The following is a 25,006-nucleotide window of genomic DNA, read 5'->3' on the forward strand; positions in this document are numbered from 1 at the left end:
GCTTCACTTTCAAATCACCCTACGTCGAATTTCCCTAGACTTCGCCAATAATTAGTGAGATTTCCCTTTTCCCTGTTAAGATTTTTAGCTGTTAAATTTTCCCTAGATCTGGGAAATTGCCCTCGACTTGGCATCTCTGGCAACATTTAAGTTTTGAACTCAAAGCTTCCGTAACCTTCGGCTCGAGATTTTTCAAACTAAATAAATAAGAATCATTTTAAATACTTATTTTTACCCTAATTAGCTTTATTCTTTGAAACTATCAAAGATACTTAAATTGTCAATTTGAAGCAGCTGTAAATTACAATACAAAATAATAGAGATTCTTCAAACCTTTTTAGTTTAATTTAATAAATTGAAATATAAATTCATTATTTTAATTGACAGTCGCTGACGCTGGCTTGATTCGCGCAAATCTAGAAAGTTAAAAAAAAAATTAGTACGTGATCATATTTCATATTAAGGTATAAATTATTGTAGGTGTGTTATGACTCAATCGATGAATTATTAGAGGTTGGGGATGGTTAATTTTTATTCAATAGATAAAGCTCTCAAAACTATTCGTAAAACGTTTTGATCAAGTAACTTATATTTCTGTATTATCCGATTAATTGTTTTATAAATTTGTAAAATTAAACGGAAAAACGACTTTTTTTTCGATAAAAAGCTCAAATTTTACGAATAATACATGTTTTTTAATCATTTTCCGAAATATTAACCGGTAAATTTCTTTGTTTACATTTTTTCCCCGAAAAAAATCAATTTAATCATGGATAATGATTAACCGTCCCCGACCTCTATGAATTATCATATATTAATGTGCCACCAACTCAAATCAAATAATAGTTGTTACTTAATTTGATCATGATAGTTGTGGTCTGAATCGAGTTACGTTTAATGGTAAAAAGGTTTTTTAAGATCGATAATAGTAAACAGTCTTGGAAATTATTTTAATTTAAAAAATTAATAAATATTTTTTAAAATTTAAAGTCTAAGTAATCGACCCTTCCATATTATTAAATCCGCTTAAGTAGACTGTTTTCTTAACGAGAGACAGTTGTTGCCTTTAGATATTTTAAAGGAATTTGTATTATTTTAGAAAAAATTTATAACCCCATTTATAAAATTTTGTTGAAATTTCTTTCATTGTTTTTTGCAGCTGAATACAAATACATTATTTTATTAATTAATTTTATATTAAATTAAATAATGGTTAAATAAATACGCAATAAAGTCGTAACAAGTTACATTGTAGTTTTAAGGCGAACTTTTAGATAACGCCTTAAAACAAGTGCTCATAAATGTTTCTTATAGTTTTTACTACATACTCATTTTATATATCAAACTTAAAAAACTTTTAATTTGGAAAACTTATCACTTTCATGAATAAGCCTATTACAAAAACCTTTTTACCGTATAGAATTTGAACTGATCATACAAATCAATATCTTCTCGGGAGTAATCGTCAAAGCAGCAGAAAGTTTTAATATAAACCTAAATATTAAAAAGGAAATTTATTTATTCTACAAATGGGTCTGATAAAAAACTTTAAGTGCTAGATCTTTAAAAACATTTAATCGATTATATTTACTGTTTGGTTTCCATCTTTTGGACATAGTGATTCGTACAGTTTCTGCATAGTGTAAGGTGGACCAACGTAGGGTCTAACGCAGTCCAATGTCTGGAATCCCTAAAAAAATTATTAACATAAAATGTGTATAAATTTGCATAAATTTTCAAACTGAAAAATTAGAACTTAATGAGTTCTTAATTTTACTGAAAATATATAATTCCAAGAGCTCCTTAATAAACTTTAAATATAAATTGTAAGGGTTCATCATTTCAATGAAAATAAAGAATTCTAAGGCTTCATCATTTAACTGAATATATTGAATTTTAAGGGCTCATCTTTTTTCTAAAACTATAGAATATTAGGAGTTAATCATTAAACTGAAATTATAGAATTTTAGGGCTTCTTCATTTAACTGGAAGTAAAGAATTTTATGATTCAACCATTAACTAAAAATAAAGTATTTTAAGGGTGGATCAACTAACTGAAAATATAAAAATTTAGGGTTCATTATTTAACTAAAAGTTTATAATTTTAAGAGTTTATCATTTATCTGAATGTATAGAATTTTAAGACTTCATTATTCAACGGGAAGTATAGTTTTTAGGGTGCATCATTTAACCAAAACTATAGAATTTTAAGGTTTCAATCATTTAACTGAAAGAACATAAAATTAAGGGTTCATAGTTAAACTGTCAGTATACAATTTTGAGGCTCCATCATTTAACTAAATATATAAAATTTTAAGGCTTCTTCAATTAAATTGAAATAGATAGTAATAGAGGTGTATTATTAACATTTAAAATTTCTGGTTAGGGTTCATCTTTTTAGACGGCACCTCTTTTGGTCGATGAGAGAAAAATGGAAATACGATGCTAATGAAATTTAAAGGGGCTCCAAAGTTTGGTGGCAAATAAAAAGAAAATTGAGCATGCTTTCCATTCCCCCCAACCCCTCACTCGGCCTTGGCAGAGGCGGGCAGAGTCAACCGTAAATTTCACACTTTACTGACTTTATACACATTTTGCCACCGAACTTTGGAGCCCCTTTAAGTATACACGTGGTTAAGCGATATTTCAACTTCACTAGCACATTATAAAATTGTTCTTTCTTAACTCACATTTTTATGAAGGCCAAATCTCTGAAGACAAAACACAAATCCAATGCAGCATTTACCCCATTTTACTTTATCTGTGTAAAATATAATACAAAAATAAGTATGTTGCAAAGCAAATAATGTTTTTTGATTCAAGTGATATTGATAGTGCTACGGTGTGTTGTTCTTAACCGCATTCACGGTTAATTTAGTACAGATTTTGTTAATGAGGTTTTCCAATTAACGTGACATTATAGCTGTAGGTTAAATAACAGGCAGCATTTCCAGTAAAAAGTTATATTCTATGGTTAACTAACATTGTTGACATTTCCAAATTATAACTTATTAGGTAAGATTTAAATTACTTACGGCAAATATCTTCAATGTAATTGCTAACAATAGTTGTACGAGGCGACACACAAGGTAGTTTTTCACCGAGAGAAAATTTTGGTACAAGTAAAAAAACACTCGTCAGTAAATAGGGAATTGGTGAGCCTCTTTTCAACATCATTTTTAAAATTGTCAAATACATAATTACTCTTCTAAGTTGACTTTTGGACGCGTTAAACACTTCAGACTTTGGTTCTACTGAAATGCCTCAACAGAAAGAAAGATGCTAATGTTCTAATAGTCGGACTATGATTTATTATTTTGAAAAATGGAGTTTTTATCTGTCTTTAGTATTGGAATTAAATAATAATATCCAATCATTTCTTATATTCAGCGAACGAAATACTAATAATTCATATTGTTATCTATTTAAATATGCATTTTTGAAGTGAACAAATTAAATAGGTAGCCCCTGTAAAATGGAAAACATCATTTTATTTGAAGAAAAGGGTTTGCCTTATGAATAATTAAAAGAGTTGTTAATTTTCTGGAAAAATGATATGCGGTAAAAAAGTTTAAAATCGGAAAAATAAAACTTTTATACATCAAGTACTTTTTAAAAGGTTTTAATTCTAGCCTAGTCTAAAGGTTTACTTTTACTTTTGGATTGACAAATTGAGGCGAAAATGCAGCCAAATATAAAATTGGGAACCATATTAGGCGAATCACGGAATGAATTACCACTAGTTAAAGATAGTAAAAATTGAAAATAAACAGAGTCGTGCTGGCAAGAGTAACAGCAAAAGAAGTGCACTTGTTGCTGGAATTTTCAGGACATAAAACATATTTCCTATTGCTCAGAAGTACACAGCTATTGTTTTATAAAAAAAATTAAATAAGTAAAACAAATTTAAAGTTGAAGGTTTTCCCTGAAATTTGGTACCGGAAATATAAGAAGCTTCTGTTTTAAAAAAGGTCGTTGGTACTTAAATAAATGACAATTGTGAAATTATTAGCCACTGAGTTAGTAAAATTTACAAATATGACAGTGGGGTACCTGATAATAAAGATTCGAGGTCTTGATTACTTGCGGAGGAAATAAGTCCTTTGAAAACACAATACACATCTTCAGTTGTGTTGGTTTAAACGCAATATTATACAAGTAGCTATAGAAGCTTATAAACTTCACTTTCATAACAAATTTCATAAGAACCTTCACTGGTTATTTTAAACCTTTTACCAACAAACCTTAAAATTTCAAAACCACCACATCAATAAAAATAAACATGAAAAAAAAAATGGAATTCAACAAATATAACACCACAGCTACAGTAAACCGTAACTGGTTTGTCAGCACAATCAGTGATTCTGAAGAAATATTGAACCTTATTCATCCCAGACTTGATCAACCAAAACTGGGTATCACTAGCGGCAAACACTACAGCTCAAGAACAATGCTACAATTTTAAACTAGTATTGTTTCCTTGAAAAACCAAGACAATTTCATCAACAAAAGTGCATTAGCCGTAAATGTCTGCAATAAGTACTCGACCAACTGAAAAAAAACGCTACAGTTTTAAACTATAAAAAATTAAACTGCTCAAGAAGAATCACTACACGAGAATTTAAACAGAATCAACTTAAAATGTTTGAAAAAGTCACACATTTTAATATTTTAATAATCAATTCAGTGACGTTCCACCAATAGTCAAGCATTTGTGCAATTCTATTTATGATGAACCAAATTATTCAGAATGCTATATCAAAAATTATCAAAATATATGTACGCTCTTGTTACACTAACAATTGTTAGAAAATCAGTCGCCAAGCTGGCCGAAACCCACTTCAAATACACCAAGTGGCTCGCGTGGCATGAAGGGCTTGCCACCACCCTCTTTTTTTTATTATTTTTGTTATTAAATCACATATTTCAATACTTCAAAACCAGTGTTATTGGCGTTCTTTCAATAGACAAACGTCTGTGCAATTGAATATATGATACCCAATGAAATCTGATAATCCACAAAATACAATTACCACGAAGTACTGTTATCCAGAAATCATCTCAACTCAACTTTACTGTAGTGGAAAGATGGCTTATTACCTCATGCAATTAAACTAACTTTTACCTAAATTCCCTCTAACAAAGTTCATTGTATGTATTTGTTTTTAGATATGGCTTATCCGTTTTTAAAGCTATTTAAAAAAGTTCAAATTTAATGATTTGGGAATTTGGGAAAAATTATATAAGAAATGCTTTTTACAAATGCGGAAGCTGTAATGTTGCCAGCACTTTAAAGTGCAAATAAAAAATAAAAACTATGGTAACCTTTAAAGTTGTACTAAAACCAAAATAAAACGTTTGAGCTTTTTACATAATTCCTTTAAACTTCTTTTTCTTTGGTTTAAAATTTTAAAAAATATATCATACACCATTTTTGCCTTTTATGTGCTTTGATAAAAGCGATTTTGTCTTAATTTCTTATATTTGTGTATATGCTTTTCAACGCAATTTTTGAGTTAAGGTTCACCCGGAATGGGTAGAAAATGTTTGATTTTTATGGTGTACAGCTGGCGTCTTTTGTTAAACAAACATTGAAAGTCCATGTGGTTTTGATTCATTCTTAATGACGATTTTATAAATAACTTGAGTGGTAGAGAGTTGTGTCTGCATTCTCAGGTGCACGGCCCTTTAGTGCTCCAAAAATGATGTAATGCTGAAAGACTACGTGACGCTACTAATATTAAAACTGGACTCAAACGATTTGGAAGGTAAGTTCTCATAAGTGCGACAGAGAAGACACTTAAAGAATAAATTAAAAACACCATGGTTCCCGCGTCCTGTCTGACTAGGGCTCTTGTCCCGACGACGTGGAGTGCGTGCTGTAGTTCGCTTTCAGAGACAGGCGGCTTCGTAATCGTAGCGAACGTGGCCACGTATCTATTTCTCGCACAACCTTCACCACAAGACAAAGCCATTATGATCAGAGCCACCAGTACTGACGTCAAAGTATTTATTTGCTAAAAATCCCCAATTTAAAAATGTAAATAATAATAATTCGGTTATTATTATTAAGTCCCCACCCACCTGAGAACGTATAGTGTTATAGCTGTTTGCTAATAAAACTTTATCTTTTGTTATTTGTTTATTAAATGTTTCCATTTCAAACCCTTATTAGAGTCTGCCCTTGTAAGCACTTTAAAGTTAACTTATTATCATCTACAAAGCTATTATGAAAAACAATCCCATAAACTTTAATATAACCATTTTTTTAAATATCCTGTATCTAACTCGCCAACCCCCAAAGTGTCAACTGAGCGAGCTCCCTGGTAAATTATTTCTTCGAAGTAATCCATAAGAAAAGGCGACAGTAGGCGAAACAGAAAAATGAAAGCAATAACTTAATCCTATAGTTAAGATCAGTCGGTGAACGTTCCGGAGCCCTTCGTTCCGAGAATCGGGCGAAATGAGCCTATCTTAACCCCCCGGTTGTGCGGTGTGTGCGCGAGAACCAATGTATTTTGCACGATCTAAACCACCAAGGGACCAACTGGACCGCCAAACTGGAGCTCCAATCTGTGACCATAGAAGAATTGAAACAGGGACGGCCCAGCTCTATGACATTTCCTTTAATGACCTAAAAAGAAAAGTGGTAACGTTTTCCGCAGTGTGGCCAGGCAAATTTTTGTATCATGGGGATTCAAACGTCACCAACACGAAATTCGATTATTGAGGTATTGCCATCTATTAAAATATATTAAGTAGTTCAAACGGTCGTTTTTCGTGATTTTAATTTTGAAGTAGCTTCTTTGAGCATTCATGTAATAAAATTAATATTATTTTACTGTGTACCATAAACTATGCAAAATAGAAAGTGTAATAGCGATTCACGGTATTTAGACAAAGAATGCCTGCGCGGTGTATTATTTTTACCCTTCCCCAAAGTAAAAACCAACTTGAATAAATGTAAATATTAATATATTGGTTGGGAAGAGATGACTTTCCCATAGAACGGGTTAACAAAAATACATATTTATGCTGTAAGCATTTTGTGGGAGGAAATGGGCATAGTGAACATTTTCCGAACATAATTCAAGAGTCATTATAACCCTCGACGGTCGGAGCGTTTTGGTGATTAGATGGTAATTAATCAAATGTGATATTAATAGTCCGGTATTGTAGGCTCCAACCAAAAATGATTATAAAAGGGGAAGGAGGAGGTTATGGAGTCTCAGACGGAAAAACAGTACGATATCAATCAAAATTCTCTTTATTAACCCTTTTTAACAAAAATACACTTTGTCAACAATGTAATGGGGACATAAACCAAAATTATAAAATAAAACTAAGGGACCTGGCAAAATCTTAAAGGGAACTTACTCTTTTCTTTCGGTTCCCGGCCTTAATGACTGATATCTCAGGAACTCACAGTTAAAATGAAACTTTACTTGATTGCTTTTTTTTTGTTGTGGTTCTTAGAAGGTAAACTCAAGATTTGGGGTGATTTTGTCAGTTTGAAGGTGGGGGACTTTACTTGACTCGCTATTTGACCCAGTGAATTTTTAGGGGAAAACGTAGGAAAATCTACTACTTATCAATTGTCCTTTTGTCTGGCGTGTTCGTTTATTCTTTATAATTACCTTCGTAAACTTGAATATCTTTCCTTTCATAATTGTCACCGAAAATGAAACTGTATGAGTGAGTCGATAAATTAGACAAAATATATATATTATAAATGCGAAATAAAGCTAATACGATTTGATGATTAAGGTGAGCGCACGGTCTTCAAGGGACGGATGCACAGTCTCTCTGAACATTTTAATCCCCCCTCTTTTATTTTCTTGAATCACACATATAATAAGAACCGTCCCTGTGTTAATTCTGCCATGCTGCGACCAAATAAGATTGTCAAGTTATTATGATAAGATTTTGGCAGTCTGCTTTTACGGGTATAATACCCTGTTAAACCCTAAGGGGGGTGTATTGACCTGGGGTGGTAGTAGTTTAAGTAGCAAAGTTTAAAAGGCTAGAGATAATGTTAAAGTTTGTTAACATCTAAGGATTTAACATTTTCTAATATTTGCATTTTGTCATTAAATTGTTTTATGCGTTTTACTTCAAACTTTTATTGTTTTTCTGAATTGGTAATTATCAATTCAATAAATACGAAAATAAGCCATAGTCACCCATTTCAACCTCCCAAACCTCAAGCACTAAAGATATGTGAGAGTGAGTATTATTTCACGTAATGTAGGCTAGTTCGCCGGGAATCCTATGGCTAGGAAAGCGACTCAAGGGGAAGGGTAAGAAAAACACCGTGCGTAGTTTCGGAAAACCTTTTATAAACAGATCACCCAAATGGTCAAACCATTAACCACTACCAATTGCGCTTGTTCACACTGTATGAATTATAAATTACTCTTTAGAGCCAACGTGACTCTTAAGGAGAATAAATATCAATATGCAAGAAATCTTCAAATAATATTCCCAAATGTTTCCAAGACAGATTTAGATTTATTTCGTTTCAGGAAGCGTCAAGTTATCGTTTTAACAAAAAAAAATATTATCAAAGCAATTTGCAAAGTAAACTCCAATTTATTTTAGTTTTATCCAATTTCTTTAGTTATTCGCATGGCTCCATTTAAAAGCAATGTATTTGATTAATTATGGGGATTTTTTCAAACACAATTAAATTTAGCTTTATTTTTAGCTTCAGGATTTTCTTCGCAGTGCAAAGTGTATCAGCAGAAGAAAGCTTTCTAAACATTCAAAAAGGGCGATTAGTGATACACCCAGCCAAAGCCCTAGCTGTCCACCCATTTGGCTAAAGAGCTCCGAATTCTGTAAATAAATTGAGAAAATAAATTGCAGCTTTAAACATTAGAAACACGCTTTTGGGGCAAAAAGCATTAATTACAGAAGCGTTTCCTCTTAGTTTGTTAAACACACTTTATAAACTCCGTTTAATCTAAGAACTGTTTTCACTTTTTTTATACTTCAAATGTTTTAAAATTCACCGTAACCAGAATGCGTCGAGAAAGATTCTGTAATTTTTTTGCCACAATTAATCGATTTATACCGTAAATGAGAGATAGAGAGAGCTTAAGTATTTCTTAGTACTAACGGAATTTTTTTAATTATATGAATGAAATCATTCACTGGCCACACCCTATTCTTCCCTAAATCAAATAGTAGTTTTCAATACATTTCATGTACTATTGCCCATTATGCGAAGGCAGCCTCCAGTTAACTCATATCATTCCCTTATTCATCCAAGAGCACACTTATTTTTATACTTAAGCTGGTATAACAAATAAATAACCAAACCACACGGCACGGAATGAAGATAAGATTTTTCTCGGATGTTACCAAATATAATATACATCGTAGAGAATAGTATCTTCCTGTACTTCTAAACTGAATACTTGGAATCTTATTCCGTTGTATTCTCCAGCTGATTTCAGGGAAAATAAGGGGTATAATAATTCTAACTGATGAAGGTACTTTTTATGACCTAGGTGTATTTTTTCTTGTAGTCATACATTATAAACAGATTTATTGTTTTTATTTATATTGTCGATGCATGTAAGGCCGATGATAACATAATTTTATAAAACAATTAGAAAGACCACTTACTTGAAACATTGGAAGCTGCTTGTATATAACTGTTTCTAAAGTTTTGAAGAAAATTTTTACTTTTATTCTGTTGCGCCTATTACAAAATAATTTTTTAATAATGAAAGAAACATTTTTTTAATCTTCTCATCATAATAATTATAATTTACCTGTATTCTTTAAGGGTAGACGTTTGCTGGTCCAAAGTTTGTTGCTCTTGCTGTAATATGATTCCTGTTCTATCTTCTTTTTCCTGTTTAATTACAAGGTCTATGAGTTTTTGTTATAACCTTCTTACCAATGGCATCTTAAGCGAATATCAAATTTTTAGTAAGCAAAAATTCAAACAAAATTTTATTTATTATTCTTATAGATTGGGGCTATTTTTAGAACAATAAATGTGACCCACTACATAATTTATTCGATTGCTGGCATAAGTTGAAGAAATAAGGGTATCCTTCTGGTTTAAAAGTAAACAAGCTCGTAGATAAGCCTAGATATGCGTATAGGAATATGGCGAGTAATTTCTTCCGATGGATTGGGCTACGGAATTGTTTTTAGTTTGCTTAGCGCTGCAACATTTAATGCATTTTGAATTTTGTACGATTGATTTTTAAATGGACTAATAAACAGTTTATGCTTTGCTTAAGAGATATTTTATCGAAATTGGTAAAACAAAATTAAACGCCATTATTATTTATTATTTTTCGAAATTGTTAGTAGTAAATTAATCTATATGAAAACAGAATTTATAATTAAAAATAAGCATTATATATATTTTCGGTTCATATTGTTTAGTGAACTCTTGGAATGAGATTACTTTATCAGTTTCATTTTCCTTAGGAATATTTCCTTATATAGATGTATAAAAACTATCTAGGTAGACGGGCTTTCGGCCGAGCCACAGTTAGCTTACTTTCCTGTAATTAAGTAATTAAAATTTTAAAATAAAAAGTGCGAATTGGTTTTTGAAATTTCGTAGAAATCACCAAACAGTTTAAAGATTAAATTTTCTTCGATGTGAAAATTGAGAGAGAGAGAGAGAGAGAGAGAGTGGTGTTATCTCCCACATCGAGCAAGGGAGCGAGATATGGTGTAGGGCTCGTTGGGAAAATATATGGCAGACAGAAATATAAAAAATAAAAGTTGGTGAATATATAAGATTATTAAGCAAAAGACAGAAGGAAACTTTCCGGCCCTGCTTTCGACCAAGTTCACATTGACTGAGTATTAAAAATTTAAGGGCCTTTCCATGCCTTATTAACTGACTACGATGGTTTCAATTTTATTCAATTAAGGAAATGAGGAAATTGAATTTATAAAAAACGTGCCATCCAGTATCTTGTACATTTCACTTTTTATGCATTAAGAATTTTGCTTTGAGAAATTTATTTTGAAAATAGATACTTTGTTATTGGCATTTGACCCGAATTATTCCTCCTGCGTACCTTGGTTTTAGGTCCCTTTGGGTTCAAACTAATTTTTATTTTAAAAATCCTTTTACTTTGCCTAAAACCATAATGAAACTAAATATGTTTTATGTAGTTCTACGACTTTTTGGTTAATTGGGTGCGTTAGGAGAGCAAACGGCTTTAAATTTTTAATATTACCTTTCAAGGACTAACTAAGGTACCATTTTTGTTAATCGTTAGTTTTTTAATTTAAAACTTTATTGAATCTAAAATTATACTTCGAAAATTAACCTACAGCCTCAATAGATAGAGGGCCAAATCTTCCTAGAACAAACAACGACCAAACAAAAGATTTTTATATTTTATCCAAGGGCCCCTCTACGTGGGCGAATGGTGTCAACAAAAACCATTTTTTTTCTTAACAGGAGTATTATATATGATACCTCACTCTAAAAACCAATGAAAAACCTCTTATGCATCCCCTTCTTTAAAGTTCTATCCGATATACTGTTTACATCTACAATATAATAATTTTTAATTATACCTTTTCTTCGAAATATCTCTCCGCAGGCCAAATCGAGAAAGATGTTTCTTCATTAAAGTAGAGTTTCCTATAGTAAAAATGACAATGAATGAAGTTAAGGTTTCCGAAAAATACCAAAAACAACACAAACGATTCAATGGAAAAAAAACCCAGAGCCCCGGTACTTGAACATCCTGCTAACTCAAATCCAACAATACCCGAACGGTGTTTGTTATTTTTTTGTGTATTAAAACATTTAAATTGTGGTAAATATATAAGCATATTAATGAAAAAACTACAAAATTCAATTATAAACTATTTAATTTTCTTTGGAAAGACGACGATGTTAACATTAATACAATTTCTAAATAAATATGACTACAAGTAGTGCACTGTTTTAAGTGGTGCCTGTTTATTAATAGATCTCAAAATTTTACTCTCAAACCTTCTTTATGTAAGCACTTAAAATCAAACCTATCAAGACAATAGGAAATTTTCTGACCTAAATTGATTACAATTTTTTGGCAACGCTCAAAGAGAGTGATTTCATCAATTTTGTTTTTGAGTAAATCTATTTCTTAAAATATTAGAATGAATGTTATATACTGTTTTCAGTATAGTACAGTATAGTTTACTAGTTGTGGCTCTAAAAATTCTTCGCAGTACTTGCAAGATATTTTTTTAATTATTTTATTAATGAAATAATTAAAATATCGTTAAATAAAATAAAAATAATTCATGGAATAAATGTTTTTTAAACCAAAGAGAGCGCTAAATTTGTTGATTAATTTTTCATTAAAATAAGAAGAGGGATTAAGTCTATTTAAAAAAGAAACATTTTAAGCTAGAACTCTACTACGAATATTCTGCGAAGTGCAGGTAGCTCTACAAAATCTTTGCTTTTAAGCAGTGCATCATAATAAATGATTGGGTTATTTTTTACTCAAAAAGGTTTTAGCGGGAATAGGAGAAGATTCCACATCTAAGAATGGCTCAGATTTCGAAAAGAATCTGAGCTCACATATCAGCTAATTGTCTGTGACGGTTATTTTATATTATTATAATAAAATAATGTAAAATTTTTAATTATCATATTATTTTTAAACTAAAATAAACTCTCGCATTTCAATATTTCATTATGATTATATTATATATAAGGCCAGGACAATAGCAACATTTATCAAATTTGCATCAAAAATGTATTGAGTTCAAACCTCAATAGAAGAGTGCGTAATACTTACTCGCAAGGCAAGGGGCACTTGCACAAGGTTTCTTCATCTGAGTGGTTTTGCATAAACGATTCCACATCTTCTAAACAGCATACTTTAAAAAGTTATTGGTTTTTAGTGATGTGTACCGATAGCGACCGTAGTCCTTTAGTCATCAAAGGTAATAATCAGCTAGGCTAAGTAATGACGCTTTTAAGTGTTAAATATCCTTTTAAAATGGAAATTGTTTCTGGGATTATACATCAAGACCAATTATTGCAACTCCATTCACTTAAAATTCAACCAATTTATCCAATGCCATAAACCAAAATATGTTTTTTCTACTCCTGTTTTATATCAAATTTAATACCGACTAACCATGAAACTAAACGACGTACCAGATATGGTATTTCAAAAATTATTAGGTTTTTTGTTATTATAAGAAACAGTTCCTACTTACCATCCTCTTCACTGGTAAGGTTACACACTCGTACGTCGGCAATAGTTATCTCACTTTTGACTAAAGGATTTGTGCAATTGCACCTTGACATGGTTTGATTTTGGAAGCAAGATCTAAAACAACGCTAAGGATATATAGATTTTACAATATTTTACGTTGAAATTCTACATTGGCAATAAGTAACGGTACATTTTGATTAATTATTAATGAAAATTTCAAAAACCTGCAGGCTAAACGAAATGCAAAACTATTTGTAGTTCTTTAGGCTCTTTCTGCCAATACTACCAAGACAGAAATAACTTGAACCTAAAGAATGCAAGGGCAAATATTTTGCTTTCACGATTTCGGGGCAATATTTTCCACCTACAGAGAGAAAGAGCCTGAGACCACGAAGCAAGCGGTGAGTCTTCGCTCCTTAGCTGCTCTCTAACGGTTTTCCCCTTAGCTGTCTTCCTCCGTTAACGGTTTTCCCCCATAGTTGTATTTTCCCTATAACTATCTTTCTCCGTAGCTGTCTTTCCCCGTAACTGTCTTTCCCCGTAGCTTCAAAGTGTGGCCTACTAGCCCCGGGAAGTAGGCTGCAACAAGCACAAAACCAAGCAGCAAGGAAATGCGAACATTGAGGTTTGGGTTCGTGTGATAGGTAAAAAAGGACTTTGTAAACAAATCAAGGTAAGCAGCGAACAAAAGTAAACTTAAACAGTAATTAAAGTAGTGATGAACCGCGATTTTTCATCAATTTCGAACTACAACAATGAAGTTAACTTCGGGAGAACTGGCGGATATTCATTTTGTGTATGGACTAACGGATTGCTATGCTTTGGCTGCTCAACGTCTCTGCCAGCAATTAAAGGAACCCGAACCGGTGCATCTGCATCTCACGGACTTTTACCAATGTCCATCGTCGATTACGCGAGACAGGCACATTCTGGGTACATGACTTAATGTTTTACTTGAACTTCTCTGCGACTGGGTCGTTACAAACGAATTGTTCGTTTTGAAGAACAGGAACGAAGTAGGTCAACCACTACCGAACTTATTCGAAATACACCGGGAGTATTTCAACATGTACGCGATTCCCTCCTTCGACGCTGTCGTCTTTGTGTAAAAGTTGAAGGAAGAAACAAAATACACATTTTCCTACTTTGTTCTTCTGTGTTTAATTAAACTCATTGCACATTTCTTATTTACTTATTTCTTTTTGTTATTTATCTCAATTCCCACGCATTCGCAAATTCATCGTACCCCTGGAATCGCATTTCCCTGCTGCTTGGTTTTGTGCTTGTTGCAGCCTACTTCTAAGGGCTAGTAGGTAACACTTTGAAGCTCTCTGGTGCTCTTTTAACTCATCGTAGGAAAATGGGACCACAACGGGCATACTTCTCAACTCACCCCCTATAACTCCTGAAACCTTTTGCATAACCTTTTTGAAACACCCTTTATTTATTTACTTACTTCCTGACTATTGTCGATTTCTTCGTTTGTTGTGTAATTGTGGCACATATCTTTATAAGGTGCTGGAAGTCGTTGAATTGACATCTAAAATGGCAACAACAAGCTTAAATTTTATTACAGATTAATTGAAAAATACTGTTTCCTGGTTTTATCAGTAAAACATAACAAGAAAGTATTTAAAAGTTTGCCTCTTAAGGGGGAAGACTACAGTGGCCATTGTCTACTTTCGAGCTATTTCAAGCTGAACTCTTTTAATCTTGTATTTTAACTTATAAAGTTAATATTTAAGTGTAGAACAGCCTTTTGTTTAGAGCTTAAAATAATTTTGACAATTTTAATTTTAAAAATAATTAAGTTATTACGTTTTAATTCGGACCCCCGGAGCTAAACAAGTTGGGCAAGCGCACAAACTACCCTTTGGTTAGGACCTCATATCTCGTTAACTATTAATATTATAATTACCAAAATTATTTTAAGCACTAGAGGAAGGTTCAGCCTAATAAGAAAAATATAGTTCAATGATGTCATTGTTAAAAGAGAAACGTTCACCTTGAACGAAAAAGAGGCTTTTACTATTCTTCCCCCTTAAGAGGTCTGACGCAGTTTTCAATACTATGAAGCAATAAAACACACTTTTCAAAGCCCTGGTAATGAATTTAGTGGCCACTGGAAAGCTCAATAATCAGCTTTGCTAAGCTAAGCGTAAAGCCAAGGCCCCACCTAGTTATCTAGCGACTTATGATTACTTTAAATCAGGTGATCGGGTTACAATGTGTAAGAGGGTGGCGGCAAGCCCTTCATGCCACGTGAGCCCACAGATACCTACACTTACTTTTACTGTTAGCCTAAGCAAGCTTTTATGAAAGGGGAAACCAAAACTCGGGGTATAAGTCGTTAAACCTGTGGCTTGAGAACTTTAAACCTCAATGCAAAAGGAACAGCTCTGATTTTTCAACCAGTACCACAAGTTGGGATCGAACCCGCCTCCTATTGCATAGCCAATATTCCACCTCCTGCAACAAATTTTACCGTTTCGATGCCCTACAATAATCATTTTACTAATAATCCTATTAATTTCGTTAATTGTAATTTCAATTTAAATATTTTGTAAACCTTCGATTTGTTTATCATCGTAAATTTATCGAAAGAACAGTATCTACTATAATATGGGTATGTTAGTGAAAATATTTAAAGATTTAATTTAAGGTAATACGATATAGTTTATTACGTAAAAATAGGCTACCCCTGTAACTTATGCACCAAAGTTTCCCGAATGTAAGTGCCCTTAGGTAATTTGAAAACTGTGCTCCTGTATAATTTGACCTTATAGTACAATGAAGTTTCTGAATAAAGTTTAAAATCTTAAAAGGATAAGGCTCCTTTGCGAAGTTAAAGAATACGCGTAGGGTATTTGATAACAAAGTTACCTTCTTTAAGGCCACCAACACTTCGTGCCCCGGTGCCACATCCATGCCGTCTTCGGAGGGTATAGGATCAGATGAAAAACCGTGAACGCCAACTCTAGCTCCGACCTTTTCGCTTATTTTGAGGTACTGGTCCCTTTCTACATTCAGTTCCAAATGCAAACCTGTAAAACATTGAGTTACGGCAAGATTTTATAATAACAGCCTTCGGAAATAAATATCTTACAGCCTATCAACGGCGCATTTCAATTTTCCCAATAACGTATAGCTAAAAAGTAATCATATTTCCTGGCTTAATTAATATTATACAACATAATAAAAAACAACTAGAGCGTCTTATTTGTCAAAACCAAAAACGATTTTGAGCTAATTATTGCCAATAGTACTAACAACAAATCAATCCACTATGACGGAGTTTAGAAATTAACTGATTTCATTAACTGTTTCTCACGAATAGACTTTTATTATCTTTAATCGTTCTGAAAAAGTGGTGTTAATTTAATTCCAATCATTCATTCTGCACAAAATACCCGTTGAAATTCCCTGATTCTCATATTGATACCGAAACTTTGTCTATTTTATGGTAAAGCAGTGAATTAATCATTTTGGAATAATTTACCCGATTCAACACCGATTGATTGAGTTCTTAGAGGACTCGATGAGCTTCCTTTTCCATTAAACGTAAAGCAGTTTCCCAGCGATAAAGTTGAAAATCTGGAGAAGTTTCTACAAAAGAAAAAGCAAAATTTACATTTATTCATAAAATTGGTTTTTTATTCGTTGATAAATAGAAAAAGTTGCTATTTGCAAGCACGCATTTTAGACAAGGCTGAACGATTATGAGCTAAAGTAGGGTGACATGATTATATCTAAAGCTTTCATTTAACTTCTGATCAGAGTAGTTATCTGTACTTATTTGTATTTAATTGATCTTCATCTTTCAGCTAAATACTTACTGGTCGTTACACGGTTCTCCGTTAAATGAACAATGCTTCACTAAGTCGTGGAAGTCGTGTCCAGCTTGTTCCCTAAACGTCTCTGGAAGTTCGGCAAAACCCGAAAGAAAATCCAATGTTTTCACTTTTCCGGCGCTTAGCGGCCCTGTCTGGAACTGTTCGCATCGTATGAATTTTTTTAATCCCTGTTAAATTAATATCGAGAAACTCAGAATTTTAAAATTCTCATTGCAGAAATCATACACACTTAGCGGTAGCCTTCCGAATATTTTAATATGATTTGGTAAAACGTGTAGGTATCATCTCTATTTTTTTCTTTAGTCAAAAATATCATAGAGTTATTACAGTGAAATATAATGAGATATTTGACTAGCAGTGGAACTAGAGGCACGGAATCTCGCCAAAAAGTCATTCGTGTTTGTAATTGAATTTGGTTCTCTATTTCTTTGGAAGTTTTTTTGGGAAAAATTTAATTTAACCATACCATTTATAAAATATCACTTAAGAAGTGTGAAGCTCAATTTTAAAATTAAGCTTTGATAACAACGTTTTAAGGTTTAAGTTCGCAACCTTCGTTTATTAACCGGCGAAATTTGCCACATTTTAAAGGACAAAATGTTATTTAAAAAATGTGGGTGAAAAAAGAATAAATGGTATTCTTTCATATCGCATGAAAACAGATTCAGACAAAAATATCACACGATTTCTGCAGCCCTATTCTATTAATTAGAACGTTTTTATTGCCGTTTTGGTTTTAGCAATTGATGGATGAGTAAAAGATATATTACCGTTTGAGTTATTCCAGTTTTCGAAATTGGAAAAGCTCTTGTTTTGATTTGGTTGTACTCATGGCATGCTTTATATTGAAGGGTCCCATCATTCCAACAAGCTTCTTTTAATTTCTTTTGGTGAGCTCTGAAATTAAATAAGTTAAAAACCCCACGTCTTTAACGAATACATTTCGGATTTTACAGAACTAAATAAACGTTTTTCAAGCTAACTAGGCTCTCTTCTACTAAACCAACCCAAAATATAACTTTTCAGTATTGATAAGAATTTATAGTTGAAAATTCATTTTTCTTAGCAATGATAATTAACATGTATCCAAAAAATATGTTTCAAGCTCTAAATAGATCGTTTTTACAAGTTTAATTCAAACTTCAAAGTTTTAAGCAAAGGCTACTGCTGTATCTTTATTGATAACGGATCTTTTCAAAGCAAAAATTAACATTTGAATACAAGTTAATGAAATTGTACAGCGATAAAACCGTTAAGGTAATTTGAACAAATAGCCTGGGGGAAAAGTGTTTAGTACCGAAGCCGCGTTGCCTCTTTGGACGGCTATTGCAATGCGTTGAAGTAGGTACTGTTAATAGCAAATGATATAAAAACATAACGAAAATAATAAAAACCAAAATTTGATATTGGTTTTCGACCATGGTTTTTCTGTGAAGCAAATGACGAATTATTACTGACCTATTTAAATTGCAGATTGTAATCGCCGGAAATTCCGAAATCCACTTGTTTTCAACTTCCAGATTCATTACAACTGGATAGGAAAAGTATGTAGTAAGAAAGCTGTGACAATGAAAGATGCATCCAATAATTCCCAGAACCAAAACGGTGGACCATAATCCTTGATGAATCCAGTTGGCTTCCTTTCTACCATTTCAAAATATACATTTCAAAACAGGTGTCTTTTCAGGTTGTTAGTAATATGTTAAAATCCAACAAATGAAAGAAGAACTTAGAAAGTTTTACGGGCTTGGTCATCACTGCCGACGAATTTTAACATTTGGTTTGTCACATCTTTTTGATCTGTTTCTGTTTCGCTTTTAAAAGTATTAACTACAACGACTAAAGGTTTTACCACTAATACACAATTCAGCCTTATGTGACTTTTATCTATGAAATATTTTTCTACGTTCTGATATAAGGTAAATTTGCTTAATTTTAAAAATAGCCCGTAAACAAAATCGTATTCTTTTTAATCTCTTACAGCAATTACTTACAAAATTATGTACTTTATTTGACTTTTCCATCGGAATAATATTCCACTTTTCTAAAGATTAAAAGGGAAATGTTTTTTGTAAATAGTCATTGTGTCAAAAATGAATATTTTACCCTTGATCAAATCGTAAAAACAAAATAACAATAAAAGTTACTCGAAGTTGAGTCTATTATTAGTAGTAAAATCTCCAGTCGTTTTAGTGTATATTTAAAAAAGCTAGATGGAATACAAACAAAAATTATGACAAAAACAAGTGTTAAAATGCGACGTTTGCGACGACAAAGCGTACACAACTTTATCAGTTCCTATTTCAATTGTCGGCGGATAGTATTTCACAATTTGCATTCATTTTGGTCATTTCGCTTACCTACACAATTTGGTATACCCTTTATCAAGTTTCAAAAAAATTTGGGAGGTTACAGGATCGTATAAAAAATTGATGGTTCACATAGATACTCCCTAAAATGCATAGGTGGCAAAACAACAAACACACTAACAACCCCACAAACCAACAAAATCATTTATTTATACATCAATAGCTAGATAGTGGCAAACTATTCCTCTCTCCGTCTCTTACTTTTTAGGCTCAGAATATCTCTATTATTTCACTAAATTACAAAGATGCTGAAAACCCAATTTAGTTATTTATATGAAAATATTAAATAAATATAAAAAAGAAGTTCAATTTTAAAATTTCTTATATGAATTAGAGCAGTTAATAAAAAGAAAGATACGGCAGTTTCTTGAAGTTAGAGAGCTCTTATCATTTCAGGTGAGGATAAAGTGCCAAAAACTGTAGGACCCGATATCCGAGAATAAAATTATCTAAGATCTATTGAAATAATTGAAAATTCGCTTTTAACCCTCACCACATTCATAACTAAATCTGTGAAATTCAATTTCTACGCGGCTGTTGGTCATCTTAGATTTTTTTCTACGCTAAAAATTTCAATGAATTTTAAGCCAAATAAATGAACGGAACTGACGGCGGATATTTAAGTGGAACGCTGTCGTTTTAATTTTATGAGGTTTCCCGAAATGCAGGTCACATTGTTGCAGGGTCTCCTAATTATCATGATTTAAAATTTAATAATGTATTAACAATTTTTATTTTTTTGTACAGCCAAAGCTAAATATTTGATTTTAACTATATATAATCATGATTTAGTCATGTGAGGGTGTCCTAAAAATTCAGGAAGTGATCTGCTCCTCGGGTTTCCCTTTGAAAATAGTTCCATTATGAATATTATTTAAGCATAACACCTCGCCCGCTACGCTCGCTCGGACAATTAACTTCAAATATTTAATAAATTCAGTAAATATCCAAAAAGGACAATGAAATTATTAAATGCAAATATAAGCCTCTATAATTTGAATTTATAGACGCCAAATGACCTGGAGCTCGGTTAAAAATGACATTACAATTGAAAATGTGTATTCATAAAACCACCATTATATTCTCACCGTCGAATATCACGCCCACTAACTTGTTTCATGAAATTTCTGATCCCAATTATTCTCCCTGCACAATTCGTTTCGTGTTTGTCTTAGTAATTTAACAAAAAAATAAAGGGCCCAAAAATGTTATTTTGCACAGGGCCAAAGAAAAGCTAGTTGTGGCACTGGTCTAAAGGTAGACAACATGAAGACCGATATCTACGCGCTTATCTGAGAAAAAATACTTCTTACTATCTTGAATTTTGTTCCATGGTTCTATTTCAATTTGTTGTAATGATATATAATTCCATGAAGTAGCAGTACTTTTTATTATAAATCATTACAACACTTCTTACTATATCTGTGGTCTCATCGGATACCGAAACCAAATAAAAAACCCGATAGCCGCAGGTCAGATAAAAAAGGGTACAAGTAGCCAGATAAATCAGGTTGTTTATCGGAAATATATCTGATATGAGATATCATTATCAGTTTGTCTTATTCAAATTATCGTTAGAAGCCCTACTTTTACCAAAGCAGTTTAAATGAAGATTTAAGAAGGAGGACAGTTGGAACCTATAAAGGAACATATATTGATGATATTTTAGATTTAGGGATTTTTTTTCGTTTTTGTCTTAAATGTTTGAAAATAATTTCAGTCAATTTTCCTAAATTTATATACAAATGGAAATGAATAAATTATAAAAACCTTTATTTTACGGTTTCAAGCCTCAAATTTAAGCAAATTGATAAGATGTGAAATTGTAGAGCAGTACGTGTTAAAGTCCAGGGTAGTGTTTATAAGTATACTTATAAACACTAATAGAGCCCTTTTTTACCGAAAAAATTCGTACTGCCTCTTTTTGTTGTCTTCAAAAACTATATAGGTAGCACATAAATAGATGCTAGATTTCTGTTATAAGAAGCTTATATAACCCATTTGAAGTGATTCCAGCGGTTTTGCTCACATTTAAGTGTAATAAAAATGTAAGTTTTATTGAGATTTAATAACATTATTAATTTAATTATCATGGTTTTTAAAGTATTAAATGGAAATTGCGTATACACATTCACTTAATTAAACGGTTTAGGAGTTTGCAACGGTATATGAATTTTCGTTCATAAGTTTACTAGATCAGTGAGTAACTGAACAACATTTAAATTAAGGGATGTGTTAAAGTTAAACGTAGTGGCTATTTCTTGCAAAGCTTATTTTAAACCTCTAGCAAGTTTAATGATAAATTTAATTTTCGCTTTTGCCTCATATCTTTTAATATAATTTAATTTTAAAAAACATGTTTAAATTATCTGGTTTTATTAAACAATCTTCTTAAATAAGAATTTTGTTTGTATTATACTAGCAACCGGTAGCTTAAACCTGTTATTTTAAACATTTTGTTTTCTTTTACGTGAAAGATTACGAGTGATCATCTATCAATTTTCAATAAAATGTTCGCATTTGTTGATAGTTTTAGAAGTTTGATAAAATATATACACGAAAGAGCACTGTTGTCAAATATTTCATTTACGTTTCAAAAATTGGCACTATGAATTCTCCATCGACCTGTAAACATGCTATCGTTTAGTTATGCAATTCTGGTACAATGGACTTGGGGTTAACAGCAAGAACCAAGATGAGTCTAAAGTCAATCAACACCGTTAAATTAATGTTTAAAATTGTACCAGTGTTGGTTAACAGGTGCTTAAGAATTTAAATTTGGAGTTGACATTTTTAGCTGTCCCACTAGTTGTCTTCCTTTCTTTGGCTTTATTAATTTTCCTCATAGAAATGTTCTCTGTGGCCTTTAATAACTTTGCTTTACCAAGCAGAGTTAATATGTTTCTTAACATAATTCAATTATTTATATTCGTAAAATATTAAAAAATGCATTAAACTAGTAAATAAGAAATTAAAATTATTAAATTAGTATATTATTTTTTTCATGTATGCGATTTTATTAGTTTTATCGCTCTTAACGGTAATAGTAAATGTAGGGAGCTGTTGGCTCGCGTGGCATGGAGGCGCCTCGCATGAAGGGCTTGCCACCACGCTCCTACGCATTGTAACCAAGCCACCTGTTTTAAGGCATTATAAGTCGCTAGATGACTTGGGCCTAGCTGATTTATTTATTTATTAAAATTATTACAGCAACTCTTTTTGGTTTTCATAATGTCTGCTTTAGTTTCCTATCTTGTTCTATAATTATTTAGTATTTATTAATTAGTAGTTATTAAATAACAAATTTGAAGTTTTCCAATAGAGGAAATTGGCAATTTCCTAAGGGTTATCAAATACCAATATTAAAAATAATTTATCGACCGATTAGGAATAATTGTAATAAAGTTTTTTTAGATAAAATTATACCGTAGATAATTAAAATAAGCTTTTACAACACAGCCACGCATTTCAGATATAACCAGTCTTGTCTTAAGCCTCCAAAACTGAAAAGCCGCTTTGCCTATAAACGTTATGCTTCCCATTCCATTACGGATAAATAGTATCCCTTTTATGTTAATTTTAGCATGATAAATATTTATCGAATGAAAAATTAACAAAATTTAAAATTTTTTAATGAAAGTTATTTAGCCGACAAACGTAACCCGTCCAAAAATTAAGAAGCACAATTTAATTAACATAATGTTACCCAATTCTCGATACTCCATAAATTGATGACCTTGACAAAAGTACTTTAAGAAATGCTTTAATATCTTCAGGCTCAGATTTCTCTTCTTGCCGAGGATTCTCATCTACAAAAACCACTTTTTTCTTTTCTTGATTTTCGAATTTATTATCGTCTTGCTCATTAATCGTTGGTAACAAATCGACATTATTGGGATTGTTAACGCATGTCAAATCCATTTCGTTATAAACAGTATGTACAAATTCAATCTATTGCCCTAGAATTTACTTGACTTAAAGTTATTGGAACAATTTTGCAAATCAATTTCTATTAATAAAAATTAATCTCTTATATTCCATAAAAAGCAGCTAGGATAAAGAGAACTGGAGCATCCCGTTGATAAAACCATACCCTTTTGCGCCGTCATACGGTCTAACAGAATAATATAGTATTGTTATCTGTCGAGTTACGCCTTTAATTTGTTAATGGACATCGTGCTTTGTTGTTTTCCTCTCACCGGATTTTCCAAACGCGAACGAGAGACAATCGTTACTAACTCGAGAACTCGAATAACTACGTTTGGAAATTCGGAAAAAACTATAATTTAAATGGAATTGATAATGATGATAACTCCCTAAGTATGATTGCTATTAGAGTATACGGTATTACCAAAAATAATTTTGTAATTTTGGTGAAAGGTCCATTTTGCGCCGTAATCTTTAGCTTCATAATATTAATTTCAAAACTAGCAAAAAATATTAATGGCGGCTCCTATTTTCTATTTTACTCATATCATGAGGATTTGAAAATAGAAATTTACGATTAATAATTTTTTTTTTTTTCTGAATGGGCTAAAGAAATATTTTTTAATAATTAACCACGACATGAAAAAAGTTTTAATTAAACACCAAAACAAATTTATAAAAGAAAACTACGTCTAATAACATTGACGTCTAGAGTAAAGTCTATATTTTCGATCAACTTAAAGTTTTACAGAAAATACTGACAGTACTTTTAGTTTTGTTGTGGTTATAAGATCGTTTCAAAAACAGGTACAGCAGCTTAGTCTTCTATTTTACTTTTGGGAATTTTCACAGAACATAGTTTTTCTGCCGCCATTGACAGTAGAGTAACTGATAATGTGCACAATAGATTTTCCTAATAAATGAACCAAATTCATTGAATCTGCATTTAAATTCTACCTGATATTGCATATTTATTGCTCAGATAACTAATATTTGACTTATTTTCGTAATGAATAAACATTTGGTTATTAACTTTTAATGAATAATTTTTAGTGTAAAACTTTACTAATATTTCCATTAGACAATTCTATATATTATCTATTAGAAATTGGAAGTTAATTTCTCGGAGCATTTTTGACATTCATCGCAATTTTCGGTTTTCTTTGCGTTTTCGATACACTCGTCGCATTGCTTATCTTCGCATGTATCGCAGTCTGGGTCATTTCCAACAGCTTCCCAACAAGGAAAACAAAACGATAATAATAATAATAATAATCAGCTAGGCTAATACCCAAGGCACCACCTTAGGCCTAAGTCATCAAGCGACTTTTGAAGCCATTAATTCGTTCAAATCTTTATCTAGATCAGATAATGAAAAGCGTCTAGTCCTCAGCAGAGCCTTAAAACGTAAGCGGTACCCATATCTGGAAAAACAATACAATTATATATTTGTTAAAGTTTTAATAAAAGTACTAGAAAATGGAATACTGCTATACAGGGTGTTTTAAAAAGTTATGCAAAAATTTTAAGGAGTTGTAGGTGGTGATTTGATAAGTATGCCTGTTAAATGAGCCTAAGGTGTAAGCCTATTCTCTATTTCGCAAGAAACCAAAAATAATTCGGAGATTAATGTGCATTTAAA

General features: G+C 31.9%; 2 protein-coding genes across 2 annotated transcripts; both read right to left on the bottom strand.

Annotated features, from left to right (window-relative positions):
* Positions 1–371: 371 nt before the first annotated feature.
* LOC149963324 (uncharacterized) lies at positions 372–5,975 on the bottom strand. Its single transcript, XM_090166057.1, has 4 exons — positions 5,823–5,975; positions 1,592–1,690; positions 1,414–1,494; positions 372–416 (listed from the first exon to the last, which is right to left on the bottom strand). The coding sequence occupies exons 1-4, from the start codon at positions 5,973–5,975 to the stop codon at positions 372–374; spliced, it is 378 nt and encodes a 125-aa protein (XP_090022183.1).
* Positions 5,976–8,709: 2,734 nt separating this feature from the next.
* Positions 8,710–23,358, bottom strand: LOC149963325 (FMRFamide-activated amiloride-sensitive sodium channel-like). The gene is made up of 11 exons (XM_090166070.1): positions 23,188–23,358; positions 17,051–17,235; positions 16,714–16,820; positions 16,098–16,258; positions 14,671–14,754; positions 13,216–13,339; positions 12,789–12,870; positions 11,569–11,635; positions 9,783–9,865; positions 9,634–9,709; positions 8,710–8,838 (listed from the first exon to the last, which is right to left on the bottom strand). The coding sequence occupies exons 1-11, from the start codon at positions 23,356–23,358 to the stop codon at positions 8,710–8,712; spliced, it is 1,269 nt and encodes a 422-aa protein (XP_090022196.1).
* Positions 23,359–25,006: the final 1,648 nt, after the last annotated feature.

This window comes from Leiobunum rupestre, chromosome 1, assembly GCF_980474605.1.
Source record: "Leiobunum rupestre chromosome 1, qqLeiRupe1.1.hap1, whole genome shotgun sequence".
In the NCBI taxonomy this organism is placed as follows: Eukaryota; Metazoa; Arthropoda; class Arachnida; order Opiliones; family Sclerosomatidae; genus Leiobunum; species Leiobunum rupestre.

Excerpts from the sequence above, each read along its gene's own strand:
- LOC149963324 (XM_090166057.1), bottom strand. The coding sequence starts at position 5,975 with ATGGCTTTGTCTTGTGGTGAAGGTTGTGCGAGAAATAGATACGTGGCC. Across the intron at positions 1,691-5,822 it reads GACAGGACGCGGGAACCATG|GGATTCCAGACATTGGACTG; the intron begins GTGTTTTTAATT and ends TAATTTTTTTAG. Across the intron at positions 417-1,413 it reads ATCAGTTCAAATTCTATACG|ATTTGCGCGAATCAAGCCAG; the intron begins GTAAAAAGGTTT and ends TTAACTTTCTAG.
- LOC149963325 (XM_090166070.1), bottom strand. The coding sequence starts at position 23,358 with ATGGATTTGACATGCGTTAACAATCCCAATAATGTCGATTTGTTACCA. Across the intron at positions 9,866-11,568 it reads AGAGATATTTCGAAGAAAAG|GAAAAAGAAGATAGAACAGG; the intron begins GTATAATTAAAA and ends GTAATTAAACAG. Across the intron at positions 8,839-9,633 it reads AGCAGCTTCCAATGTTTCAA|AATTCGGAGCTCTTTAGCCA; the intron begins GTAAGTGGTCTT and ends ATTTATTTACAG.